At 40.4% G+C, this 14,638-nt stretch overlaps 1 protein-coding gene across 1 annotated transcript in view; it reads right to left on the bottom strand.

Annotated features, from left to right (window-relative positions):
* The window catches only part of Wdr11 (WD repeat domain 11), a 45,905-nt gene extending 31,925 nt beyond the window's left edge, over positions 1–13,980 (bottom strand). Inside the window, exons 1-7 of the mRNA XM_029535949.1 lie at positions 13,796–13,980; positions 12,751–12,862; positions 7,978–8,131; positions 6,531–6,704; positions 3,969–4,155; positions 1,454–1,619; positions 678–792 (exon numbers count right to left, since the gene is read on the bottom strand). Coding sequence (XP_029391809.1) covers positions 678–792; positions 1,454–1,619; positions 3,969–4,155; positions 6,531–6,704; positions 7,978–8,131; positions 12,751–12,862; positions 13,796–13,881 — 994 coding nt within the window. The 5' untranslated portion in view covers positions 13,882–13,980. The remainder of the gene's footprint in view (positions 1–677; positions 793–1,453; positions 1,620–3,968; positions 4,156–6,530; positions 6,705–7,977; positions 8,132–12,750; positions 12,863–13,795) is intronic.
* Positions 13,981–14,638: the final 658 nt, after the last annotated feature.

Here is a 14,638-nt window from a genome sequence, read left to right as displayed (position 1 = left end):
GAACTACCACCTGTTTCAGTGTAGATAACCTCAGCCACAGGATGGCACTTTGTCACCAGTGCAAACTGCCACACTAGACGCAAGTTTTACTATTACTCAGTCCTTCACACTGTAGTGAGAATGCATGTAAGAACTATATGCAACTGTAAACTCTATGATCACAATGCCTTGTCTTTACATTTTTGGCAGAATGCTTTCAAGAAGATCAGTGAATAGTGCACTGTAGACTATACTTTGCAGAATTCTGAAAAATTCCAGGCTTTATAAAATTTCTTCTGTCTATGTGTAGTTCATCATTTCACAAAAGCATTATCTATATTCTCCAAAAGATCTATCCAACACTTGGGTGCCTTGGAGAATAACCAATCTCTCTCACTTTACAATGAAAGCTACCACAGCACAAAAGTCAAGGTGTACAAGGTAAAGGAACACAGCAGAGGACATATTCACAGCAAGGTACATCTACTTGGTACGTGCATATATCAAAAAGGAATGACAAAGTGCTGTCTCTCTCCTGTACAAAGGAGGCACTTGGCTTTTGCACTATCCTATGTAACACAAGTAATTATAGTCTAACACTTTAAGTCAAGGATGTCACAGACACAATTCCATGTGATACTTTATAAGCATCTTGAAGAAAAAATCACCATTAACATGTTTGTGAGATGTGCTCCCACCTGGTTCATCATTTGATGTAGTACAGATGCTGTTATAAGACCTCCGGACACGTAAGGTTATGCAGCCATTTTCATGTAGGCAAAACAAGCCATCTCGTTGAGAGCATGGTATTACCTTTAAACAGAAACAGGTTGGTTTTTAAAACCTAAAAGAACATTAAATATATACCATGAAACTCAAACTCATATTTAAACAAGATAACCACAACATAGGAGACACAAACATATACGCATACTCTCTAAGCTTTAACAAAGTGACATTTTTTAAAAAATCCATTTGCAAACTTAAAATTAACTTGTCATTGACACCTAAATAAGTTAAATTATGCCGGGCGTGGTGGCGCACGCCTTTAATCCCAGCACTTGGGAGGCAGAGGCAGGCGGATTTCTGAGTTCAAGGCCAGCCNTTTCTGAGTTCAAGGCCAGCCTGGTCTACAAAGTGAGTTCCAGGACAGCCAGAGCTACACAGAGAAACCCTGTCTCGAAAAACCAAAAAAATAAAAAATAAAAATAAATAAAAAAAAAATAAAACAATTATATAGGGTCTTTTTGTGTGTATGTTTAGATAGCCTTCCTAGACAACTTTGGCTGGCCTGGAACTCACTATGTAGCCCAGACTGGCCTTGAATTGATGGTGACCTTCCTGTCTCAGCCTCCTGATCGATGGGATTACAAGCATACACCACTATTTTAGCCCTTACCTAGTGTCAGGACAGTTTCTAGGTAAGCCAGACCAATTAATAACTGTGGGGCATGTAGCTGACCCATGCAGATACCTGCAGAAAGGGAACACCTGTTCTCTCGATTGCAATCACACCAACTGTTTGATTCACTTCAAGGTCAAGGATTAAAATCTCCCGAGGGTAGAGCAACAGCATATGATTCCTTTTTGAAGGCAGATAGGCTAACTGGAGGCAGTCATTGAGAGCTACAAAATCAGCACTGAGAAAAACAAAAGAAGAACAGCACCAATGTCAGCATCAAGACCCAATCACACAAAAACTGTCAAGAATGAACAACTATTTCCTGAAATGACCAAAATGAATTAGCAGCCAAAACTCAGACCTCTGTTATTTTCAGAATCCAAATTATGACAAAAACATTGCATGGGTTGAGTAGACACCAGTGTTTGTAAATCTTTGTAGCGGATAAACAGCACAGCCTTCTGATTATGAATTAACTTATCATTGACACCTCTATAAGTTAAATTATGTCTTGGGGTTTTTTTGTGTGTATGTTTAGATAGCCTTTGGTGGCTACTTACAGCACAGACAGCTTTATTCCCCTTTGCAATTAGAATACTAGACTGCTGAGATACTGACTTGGGATTGACATGTAAAACGTTCAGGGTGACAAGCGCCTCAGAGCCAGGAGGACTGGGCCATCCATGTGGTCTGGGGTAGGTACCACCTCCACTCTGTCTCCAGAGTTTAATACCTCCTTAAACAAAGTTTATTCTCTACTACTTTCTTCTATGCAAATATAACATAAAACCTGCTTTTTTTTAAGCTGCTGAAGAGTTTCAAGACTCATTTCAGATCTTTTATAAAACATTCAATATTCTGACATAATTACATTGGAAGCTTTGGAAGTTTACAACAGAGTTAATGTGGATAAGTAGAAAGAGAGGAGTCTGTATCACTTTAACCTCCTAACTGCCAACCCAAGCTGTGTGAGCCTGAGTGATACTGGGATCCAGTTTCTTCCTCTGTACAGAGAGAAAGGCACAGATGCCCGGGACTGGAGAGACTACATGGGTCGGTGGATGTGAAAGTGTTCAGTCCAGTTCAGCTAAGGGTCAATGAAGCATTTCCAATGCTCAAGATCACGTGGCAGAAAATAGCAAGCACAACAAAACTATGCAGTCTGCTAAATGAGTACATTATTTGCTTGTGACAAGGAATCTACAGAAATATAAAGTTCTATTAAGCCACTTAAAAAGCAATCTTAAACCATCTCAGCATAGGGTTTGAGATAAATTCACCAATAAATTTAACCAGGCTACAGCATAATACACAAAAACAGTATTTATCGCTGAAAGGACTCTGATATAGCTGTCTCATGTGAGGCTATGCCAGTGCCTGGAAAATACAGAAGTGGATGCTCACAGTCATCTATAGGATGGAACACAGGGCCCCCAATGGAGGAGCTAGAGAAAGTACCCAAGGAGCTGAAGGGGTCTGCTACCCTATAGGTGGAACAACAATATGAACTAACCAGTACCTCCAGAGCTCGTGTCTCTCTTTAACTGTATACGTAGCAGAAGATGGCCTAGTTGGCCATCATTGGGAAGAGAGGTCCCTTGGTCTTGCAAACTTTATATGCCCCAGTACAGGGGAACGCCAGGGTCAAGAAGTGGGAGTGGGTGGGTAGGGGAGCAGGGCAGGGGGAGGGCATAGGGAACTTTCGGGATAGCATTTGAAGTGCAAATAAAGAAAATATCTAATAAAAAAAATTGCACAGCAAAAAAACCCAGTATTTATCTACAATCTTTTACATATAAGTCTTTGACATAGAAGTCAAATAATTATTCAGTCTAAGCAGAATAATCTTTGTATATTAAGAATATTTTAAAGCAAATACCAAGACAATTTCTAAAGCTATAAAAATATATAAAATTGTAGTTCTAGGAAAAGCCAGCAATCTATGTGTAATGCACACAAATAGTTCATCACATTTTTTTCTCAGGTGCAGTTTCTTCAGTAGTGAGAGCTCACACTTTTGGATTGCGTGTGACATGTGTGGCACTACACTAAGTGCTGGATGGACACACTGAGTCTGTCCACCTCTGGAATAAGCCTATAAATACTTTAGAACCCTGCCACACACGCTGGGACAGGAAACTCTGAAGAAAGCTAAAGATCTGCTCTGTAAGCACCTTGTCAGCTCCCAGCTCTCAGTCAGACTGGCCAGTGAGCGACGCCTTCACTTGCACACGTGTCCACCTCTTCTTGACTGTGGAGAGGGTGCAGCACGTGAGTGAGGAAGTGTATCAAAGTGAAAAACCCAGCTCCCCAGTCTTCTTGTGCTCAGTGACCATGACCAGCTCGTATTTTCCCAAGTTAAAATAGGAAGTGATAAACCTTAATCTAACATCAGTGAGGAAGTCCAACACTAGTGGAATGAAAAGGACACTGAATGCAGAGGAGGGGAAGAAAAGGACTCCTCCTTTACTAAATCCAAAATTAGTAGAAGAGGAAAGGGGAGACGAAAGAGAGTTCATAAAAACAATCACTTTCAGAAATGAGGGAGGAAGCTGCGTGCTCCACTCAGTCCTACCCTCATACTCACCTAGGTTTCTCCTGAGTGATTAAAATCTTTACTTTCTTAAGAGCCTTCTTGGCTCCTGTGGCTGCAGCCAGCTTGTTATGAGCTGGGCTGGAGTGTGGGCTGGAGATGTACACTTTTTTCCCAGGGCCAGAGGGAGGCTTGGATGGAGAGAAGTCTGAGATGAAAACGATGCCCTCGCTGGTGAGTACTACACAGAGGGAGGCAGAAGAACTCTGATTAAAACTCAGCCAAGTAGCGCACAGCTCCACTCTAACCCGTGAAAGCAAGATAAAGAAGCTTTCAGTATGAGCTGGCAAGGCTGTATCTCTAACACAGTGTAATGCTACTACACAGAAACAGATGGTCCACTACAAGTTATCAGAAACCTCCAAGCTGAGCTTTTCAACTACATCTTATATTAAAAAGCTATTGTGAGATTACTGGCATAGCGACAAAGATTGGTTATTCCAGAAAAAAAATTTATGCATAGACTTTCCTTTTCGTTATATCCTATACTTTCAACATCCAAGTATTTTTCAGAATGTACAATCCATATAAGAAAATTATTCACATGCAAGAAACTGGGTGTCACCATTAGCCAGGCTCAAATATCTCATTTAATGATACAAAATTTTTATGACTATTTTGAGCTATTCAGTCTAATTAGTATTTTTTTCTTCTCAAACATCAGCCTGAACCTTGAGATAAAAGCATTCTTTGTATCTGTATGTCTGTACCTAATTTTATATACATATATAAATACACACACATGCACATACATATGCACTCACACATAAAGCAGAATACCAATGGAAGCTTCCTGTCCATGAAACAGAAGTATCTCAGCACTATAGTTATTGTCACAACTTATACCTTCTTATGACTTAGAAATATCATCTACCCCACACGCTGGCCAATACTGGGTAGATGACAGGGAATTGCACCTGTACAAGATCCTGACATCAGTGAAGCTGTTGTAGGCACAGAGACCCAAGCAATGTTATGACAAGTCTGTCACTTTATGTGCAGTTTAAACACAAAACAGTAGAGCACCTGACACTTGAAAAGTAGAAATCCCAGCAGTCAAGAGACTGAGTCACAGGGATCATGGGTTAAGGGCCAATCTGGAGACCTTTTCTCAAAATCATAATTCATATATGTGCACAAACACAGTGCTTCCAGCAGCCAAATCTAGAGATACACTGTTAACACAGTAAACTCAGTCCAATCCTTGTCTCCCTGCAGGTTCCAGAATTCATCTGCCATAGTCTCATTCGTTCATGCCCTTATCCCCCACTGACTATAACGAACCAGCCTCTGACTGTGTCCTACAGCCCTGAATTTGTCAGCAAACCAATTAGTGGGTGTGAACACAATGTATTGACTTTATTTTTATAGCCATGTTCTCCATTTAAACTTTTAATTTTCTTTCTCTTTCAACACACACACACACACACACACACACACACACACACACTGCCTCTCTCAATAAATACTGTTAGATAAAATCAGAATTTTGAAACATTCAAATCCAGGGAAAACACTATAAACTACAGCCATTTCTGTCTCCTTCAAGCCTCTGATCATTATAAAATAAAGCTTGCTCTGGCCATTAACATAATATAACTTGACAGCTCTTAGTCCCCATTCTACTCCATCTCCCTCACCTGATTTTTCCTTCTTAATATCACTGATCACCTTTTCAAGATTTATTTTGAGTGTATGTGTTTGTGTACCACCTGAGTGCAGGTGCTGAATCCTATGAGTCTGGATTTGCAGGAGGCTGTGGACCACCCGATATGAGTGCCAGGAACCGAGCTAGGGTCCTCTGCTACAACAGTACATCTTAACTGCAGAGCCACTCCTCCAGCCCCGACTTAACATCTCCTAAATACTACACCTTAAAAACGCACTTGTTCAGTTTATAGTCTTACTGCCTCTTACTAGAACACTAACTTCATGCAGTTGGGAAACTCCACCTCGGTTCCCAGGATAGGAACACTAGCTAAAGCAGTACCTGTTGAATCACTGCATACAGAGTACTTTCTAAATAATAAACTACACAAATACCAGTCTGAAACAAATCTTAGTTTTCGATCATTTGATCCACAAAACACAAAATGTTGGCAAGAACCACTTCTGCAAAAACAATTCTCTTAAGCTTAATTTGTCTTTTACATGAAATAGCATTAATTGGAATGATAGTTTTAAAAGCAAGAGCTCAGGCTACAGATTAAATGAAATCCCTGATTCAAGTTTTTTTTAACGAAGTCTACGGAAGTCTGAACTAGAATAATGTAGTAGTTCTCTGTCCCAAGCTAGTCCAAACTGTTGATTCAGCCATGAATTCAATGTGGCATGGCTTGCTGCCATACATTCCCAACACTCAAAGTACCTCAAACAGCGTGGGGTTGCAATTCAGTATGCAGATTAGGAACTGCAGCTATGTGAAGACGTGTTATGCTTCCCCACGGTGTTCACTTTTAAGTTACTGAAGACACAGAACGTTTACTTTGTGCATACAGTACTAGTTTTATTTTTAGTACCTCCTATAACTCAATTTTCACAAATAATTATACTTACACGTTAAATGTGAAGGATCAAAAGGGTCAAAAGAAAAAGAAAGAATGTTATCTGCATAGCTCTTCTTCCACAGTTTGGTGCCAGTGTCTGCATTCCATAGCACGATGTAATTTGGTGGGTGGATAGCAAGCAATAAGTCTCGGGAAGCATCCTGATTCCACAGCCACTGCACATCTGTAAAGACCAAAAAGGTAAGGGCCAAACCATAGGACATCACTCCAAAATGTCTGAAAAGTATCAAGGACAAGGTGGCCAGAGTGTATAACTCTTAAAATCCAATCTCTTCCCAAATGTGATATATATGCACTATCAGGCTACTTTTATATAAAATCAAGTTGTTTGGTTCACATCTGAATTACTCTGAGATATTACTTTTAAAGAAAATATACAATAATCATTATCTGAAACTATAAACTCGGGATCTGAGACTTTCCTAGGCATGGCCAAGCTACCACACTTCACTAATGTTTTTGTGAAGTTACTTCATAACACTGAAGCTTTTCCTGATTTTTCAAAAACAATAAGTATCTTAGAACAACAATGTCTCTTAGTACTTAATACATAGTTAAGTACTCAATAGATATTTTTAAAATCATCAATTGAAAGCTTATTCAGGGCTGGGGAGATAACTCAGTAGTTAAAGTGCTTGTCCTGTACACATGGAGACTTGAGTTCAGATCGCCTATGTGAAGAGCCAGCAGAGGTGTACCCACCTGTAACTGTAGCAGTGTTATGGCTGACAGGGGCAGAGACAGAAAGATCCCCAGAAGCACACTGGCCAGCTAGCCCTGTTAGCCCTGCTAGCCCAGTTTGTGTGATAAAGTTCCAGGCCAACCAGAGACTGTCTCAAACGAAAGGTGGGAGGCACTAAAGTCCTGATGTGGGATTGTCCTCTGTCCTCCACATTGCAGGCATATACCTGTATATACACATGTACCCAACTCCACCCACACACATTCCCCCAGATCCCTCACATATGCATAGTTTCTCCCAGACAAGGGTATCTTCTCAGAGACTTGTCTAAAGAACACTGTAATAATTTTAGAGGAATAACACTAAGAGGAAAAACAAGCAACTCTTAGGAATGTGAGAACACAAGTTTGCTAATCTCTATTGCTTTATCACTCAGTGCTGATAGCTCTTTCACTGCAACTGCAGACAAGTGTACCTGACAGTATATACTTTGGAAGCTCAAGAACTCAACAATGTAGCTGAGGTGGACACTGAAGTTAGTGAGTTTTACTATAGTAAGAATCAGGTTAAATTTAAGGCAATAAGATCTAACAGTATATTCAGAGGGAAAAGAATGTTCAATTCTTCCCAGTAGCTACACTGACCCTTCAAGAGTTAACCTGAAAATAACCAAATCGAGCACACGGGAAGAGAAACTCCGACAAGAGCAGTCTGAGAGGAGAGGCACGAACAAGCTCCACGGAAGGCTCCTCACCTTGGATGGGCTTCACATGTTCTTGGATCTCACACTGAGCTACTCCTGCTGCTACATCCCAAACAATGATCTTCCCATTGACATCAGCAGAAGCCAAGCGCAGGCAATATGGAGAGCCAATGTTGTGGTGATAGTTCTCCCTGGCCCACTTGACCTAGTGTTGAGGAGAGATTGGATCAATCTCACTTGTACCAAATGACACTGGGACTCATTCTCACAAAACAGTAACCATTCAGACGATTAAACAAGTTTGGTATGACTAAGTAGGAAACTAGCATTAATTCTGAAACTTAGACATCTTCATTATTTATTTTTAAATATTGTATTTAATTTTTAAAAAAATTATAATGCCTGTAAAATGTAAACAATGAGGCAGAACCTAAATATTTTGGTAACATGAGATATGAAAACAACAGAATTTTTCAAATGCCTAGGTCATCAAATCCCAGGCCATCTTGGAACTTAGATTTCCTAAAACGGAATTTTGGCAAGCATCTAAAATTATTAATGGATAAGAACATTTTTCTACATTCTATTATCCTAATTAGAAAGAAAAAATTAGAGATCTAAAATCTTTTGGAGGGCAAAAGGAATAAACAACCTTGCAAACCTCTAGCAGTATCCTTTCAGAAAGAATACTTTCTTTAAATGAAGTTTATGCTCTATAATTAAAATTGATATTAAAAGTTAAAAAAAAATAAAGCTGAAGTAAATGGTTCAATAGGTAAAGTGCTTGTTGCCTATGAGGACCAGAGATCACCAGCACCCATACAAATGCTGGGTGGGCACGGACTGGAATTCTAGGCAGGAGCTCTCTGGTCAAGCTTGATAGCTAGACTTTTCAAACTAGTAACTTCTGGGTTCGGCAAGAGACCTTACCCCAGTACATAAGATGGATAGCAACTGTGTAAGACATCCAGTGTCAAGTTCTGGGCTTCACATATATATGCACACACAGTACTTCTGCTGGCTAGTTTTATGTCAACCTTACACAAGTTTGAGTCACTTAAGAAGGAACATCAATTGCGAAAATGCCCCTATTAGATTGGCCTGTAGAACATTTTCTTGATTGATGATTTACATGGATGGTGGAACCCACTGTGGATGGTGCTACTATTAGGCTCTTGGTCTTGGGTACTGTAAGAGAGCAGGCTGAGCAAGCCGCAAGAAGCAAGTCTGTAAGCAGTATTCTTCCACAGCCTCTGCATCAGTTCCTGCCTCATGGTTACTGCCTTTTGTTCTTGTCCTGACTTCCCCGCATGATGGACTACAAACCAAGTTGCTTTTAGTTGTGTTTTATCACATAGGAATCCCAACTAAGACAGCCCCATAACACATGTATACAAACATAAACATGAATATACACATGCACACACAATTCACATAAACATGCCAAATGAATTAAAATATAAAAATAAGGCTTGGCCTGTTGATGAATTAACAATTCCTGATACTCTGGAGGCTGAGGCAGAAGAACTCCAAGCTCAAGGCCATCCTGGGCAATGTAGCAGCATCCTGTCTTAAAATTTTAACCAACAAAATAAGAGCTGAGTATGTGGTTCAGTGGTAATGTACATGGTGAGCTTTTACAAGGCCCTATCTAGTATCACAAACACAAATTAAAAATAAAATCCCACCAGAATTGTATGGTACATCTGATCACATCCTTGAACATTAAATAATCAGAGTAGAGACACATCTCATAGTCATCACCGTAAGCCGCAGCTTTCCCTGGTGACCCCCTGGTGCCCATGACTATCCTCTGTCTCTCTCAGCACCCTGCCATTGTATGATATGTAAATACTTCACTTATTTCACTATGACCAGCCCATGGATAGCTCCACAGAGCAGACCATAGAGGTCTTGCACTTCTATTCCATAACTAGAGAGTAGATTCCAAATCTGCTGTTCAGTGTGTTTAATAAATAAGCATTATAGAATCTTCAAATATACAGAAACATAAGTCATCATACATGTGTGTGCACCTAGAAACAACCATATATAATGAATGTCAAAGTAGGAAAGAAATGTAACAAATTACAACAGAATTTATGGAGAAGGTGAAATATAAACTCCTCAGGTAAAACTCTTTTTAATAAATGTGTACATGTGTGTATATACACATGTATATATTTACATTTGAATACTGTGTATATTATGTATACTGTCTACATACAGGTAAATCTAATAACTTTTATTGTATGGAGTTTGCAAATATGAACTCACCTACTTGATATCAATGTGCTTATAGCCTCGAAGCCAATACTTGTAGGGCATTTGCAGACAAGGACAGAGTGGTAACCAGAGTTGACCAACACATGCATGTAACCAGCTGTGGGACAACAAGGAATCCTTACTTCACCCCTAAGAGTGCAAATAAGTGTCCATCTCAGAGCTTTACCACTGTTTTCCATATTTGGGCTTTTTCTTGGCTATCTTATTTAAAATAGTCCCTAGCACACTGCTCCTTACTGTGGCTACTTGCAAGAGGTTACAATGTGCCTAACCAAAAAAAAAAAAAAAAAGTGTGAAGTAGCTCTGTTCAGAGATGCAGCTGTTGGTAATGGATTCAATTTAAATAGGAACAGGGATACACAAAGGTTATATACTGCTGAGGTGATACAATGTGTGTCCAGAGATTCACAGGAAGCTGACTGCTTAGAAAACAAGGATTTAGTATTTCCTAACTCCATGTCGGCAATGACATTATGGGATATAATTACTACTCTGAATAAGAAGAAATGTATGAGCCGGGCGTGATGGTGCACGCCTTTAATCCCAGCACTTGGGAGGCAGAGACAGGTGAATTTCTGAGTTCAAGGTCAGCCTGGTCTACAGAGTGAGTTCCAGGACAGCTAGGGCTACCTGCTTGTGGACGTTGTACATCGTGGTGCGCACTAGGCTCCGCACCACGATGTACAACGTCCACAAGCAGGGTGGTGTATGTGCATGTATGAAGTTACAGCACTGAGGTCTATTTACATAACTTCTAAGACACTTATAAACGTCTGCATAATCAACTATGCACATCAAGCTACTGAAAAGAGAGAGAACATAGGAAGGTACAATTCATAGAAAGAACCCAAGAAAGAATTTCTCATCAGTGATGTGAACTAGAAGATAATGAAGTGGTATTTTAAAATTACTTCTAGAAAATTAAACTACCAACCCAGAAGTCTTATGTCCTTTGAGAATATTTAAAACAAAACAAACAAAAAAAGAACCAAAGGCAAAATATTTCCTCACACCAACAAAAGCTGATAAAATTAAACAGGATATTCACTTTAAAAATTGACAATAATTTCTTCAGGTTCAAAAGAAACAGACTTATCAAATCGAAGCCCAAATCCACACATAAATGAAACTCCAGAAAAAAAGAGGAAAGAGAACAGGAGAGGGGTGACAATACTTCTCTCCCTGAAAACCTCAAATTGAAACCTCTCTACTTTATATAAGACTTAATGATGAAAGCCTGGATGCCTTCCCCTAAGCTCAGGAAAGAGATAGAAGTACCACTTAGCATCCAGACTCATTGAAGTTAGAGGTCCTGGTCAATGCAATACAAAAAAAAAAAAAAAAAAAAAAAAAAACGCAAGTAGATATTACTGAATTAAACTGCTCTGCTTAGCAGATGTCATGGTTATATCTATGTCTAAAACTCCAGCCCAAAATTACTAGTTCTAATAAGTGAGTTTATCAAGACGATAAGACATAAGTGAATATGTCCTATGATATATTTTCCTTTAACTTCATACCAAATACAAAAATTTAACTTAAAATGTATCAAGGACTGAAATAAAGAGCTAAAAATTGCTTAATGTTGGAGAAACCAGTGATTTCTTGGATATAGCACAAGTAAATGGAAAAGTAAAATAAAGAATAAATTATATCAAAATTAAACCATTTGTTCTTGAAAAGGCACTGTTAAAAAAAAAATGAAAAGAAGACCAAGTAATAAGAGAAAATATCTGCAGGTCATGCATCTGATAAGGGACTCATTCGTAAATACGCTGCTAAAGGTCACAATTTAATAGTAAAAAGCCAACATATTTCAAAGTGGGCCAAGAATCAGAGTAGGTATTTTTCTTAGTTAGTAATGTGAGCAGACACCATGACCAAGACAGCTCTTATAAGGACAACATTTAATTGGGCTGGCTCACAGGTTCTGAGGTTCAGTCCATTATTATCAAGGCATGGCAGAGTCCAGGCAGGCATGGTGCAGGAGAAACTGAGTTCTACATCTACATTTGAAAGCTGCTAGCAGAACACTGGCTTCCAAGCAGCTAGGATGAGGGTCTTAAAGCCCACATCCACAGTGACATATCTACTCCAACGGGGCCACACCTTCTAATAGTGCCACTCCCTGGGCCTAGCATTTACAAACTGTCACAGGACTTTTACAAAGACATGCAAGTAACTAGCAAGTCTATGAAAAAGATATTCATCACTATTTGCCATGAAATCACAAATCAAGACCACAGTGAGACTCACACCCACAAAGACAGTTACACTTTATATTCTTAGCACATGGTTGTCAGTGTTCAAAGCTAATGGATGAGGGGGTGATATGGTAAATGACAGAATTGGTATTTCCACTCACCTTTTCAAAGTACCCCAGAACTAGCACTTAACAATGTACTCTGGATTGACATTAAGTCATGGGTATGTAAATGCTAGGCAACCCTAAATAATTGTATTTATATCTATGACATAATGAGAACCTGATGACGTATTAAACTTGAGGTTATGGGACTTAAGTGCAATTTAACTTACCTTAACAATATCAGCTTTATGTTTTTCTAGAACTTGTAGAGTTTGGGCAGTATTGGAGTCGATCACTACCACAAGGGAATGGCATCCATATGCAATTAAACCTTGCCAGCCCCTGGCGAAACAACAGTGTTAAAATGTAAATATAAAACAAAGCAACTCAACTTTCCTCTTGTCTATCATAAACGAATCTAGTTCATGTAGGCCACTATTAGTAGTATTCCTTAAAGTGAAAGCCTTGTGATATTGTTCCATTTACAACGCCCCCCCCCCCAGCTAAGTTTACAAATAATTTATTGAGACTAATTTTCATTCAGATCAACAGTTTACTAAAAGATATCTACAAAGGGCTCTGATGTGCAAAACCAATCTGGGCTGGTTTTGTATGAACACACGCTATCTTATTCAACGTTTAATAACATTTACTTTTATAGCAACATAGAATCCACCATGTTCCTAGGATAAGTGACTAGTCTTAGCCCTTTCAATCAGACAAAAAAAAAGTATATTGAAAGGTCTCAGTCTCGGAAGCAACATTCCTTGTACAACAGTCAGTCGTAGGATTTGCCTCACATGGTTAGTTCTTAGAACTTGGTGTTATTTTACTGTGGAAAGAGAACTGGCTGTCTAGAGGCCGTGCTTCACAGGAACCAGTAAAGATAAAAGTGGGAATAGGTGACAGGACACAGTTTGGGGCACTGCTGAATGGATCTAAGTGAAACGGAGGAGTCTGAAAGAGTAAGAGTCGGGACCAGGAATAGATAAGGAGACAGGGAGAGAAGCCCTCCTGGGCGCAGGCTGGGGAAGAGGAAATGGGGACAGTAAAGGAACGAGATGCGAAGAAAGAACACAGGACGGAAACTGTCTGCACCGAGGAACTGCCGGCTCCGGGCATTTGCGACTTATATGACAACACAAATGTCCCAGCTAGAAGCAAATCTGCGAGCTGCGGGACACTGGCCGCCGTCTAGGCTGGGGAAACCGGAAGCCCAGTGTTCTTCCCCGTCCCCTCGCGAACCGCGGCCGAGGCCGGAAGCACTGCCCTCACCAGTCCACCGCCGCCTTGTTGTACGCGTTGAGAGCCCCGGTGAGGGTGCGCGCCGACACCTTGAAGTTTACGGTGTAGGGTAACATCGCGGCGGCACCCCGGCCCTCCCCACCGGCAGGCAGGAAGCGACACGCGCAGCTCTTCCGTTCCAAAGTCCGGGTAGTCGCGTCCGCGCCAGCAGTCGGGTTCCGTGAAATCCCAGGTTCCTCCTTCCAAGAGTCCGTCGTCTCTCCAGGAACTAGGACTTCTAGGTTCCTCCCTCTCCAAAGTTCCGAAACTCAAGTGAGCCCCATGGAGTGCGGGTTGGAGCTAAGCATGGAAGAGGAGTTCTGCTACCAGCCGCATCTGCTTTCTTCCTTTTGGGAGAAAGATTGCTGGAAATCATGGAAACAAAACAATAAAACTCCCAGTTTGCTTTTCTGCCTTTGATTTGTTAATGTAAGGCAACTACCATTGCCAGCCACTGTTTGTTGTAGAAGGGTCGTGCATGAGAAGACACAGTGGCTGTCTACTCACTAACGATTGTTCTCTTTTTATTATGTGATAACTATCCTGGCTATTGTGATTTGCATAAGTAGTCCCAAAGGAGCATGTATTAAAAACTTGGTTTCCCCTACTTTAGGAGGAAGGGCCCATTGGGAGGTTTTTAGATCACTGGGAGGAGTGCCCAGGTTGGGGTGGGAGGTGCTGTTGAAGGGAATTGTTGGACCCTGGTCTTTTCCTCCTTATTTTTGTGGCCCCAGCCATGAAGTGAAGGTTCTGCCATCTTGCTGTGCATTGCCACCACGGTATAGGTTCAAGAACAATGGGGCAAACCATGCATGGACTAGAAGCTCCGAGATA

This window comes from Mus pahari, chromosome 1, assembly GCF_900095145.1.
Source record: "Mus pahari chromosome 1, PAHARI_EIJ_v1.1, whole genome shotgun sequence".
NCBI classification, from domain to species: domain Eukaryota; kingdom Metazoa; phylum Chordata; class Mammalia; order Rodentia; family Muridae; genus Mus; species Mus pahari.
Note: the sequence above shows the minus strand (reverse complement) of the source record. Positions and strands in the feature narration are given on the sequence as shown.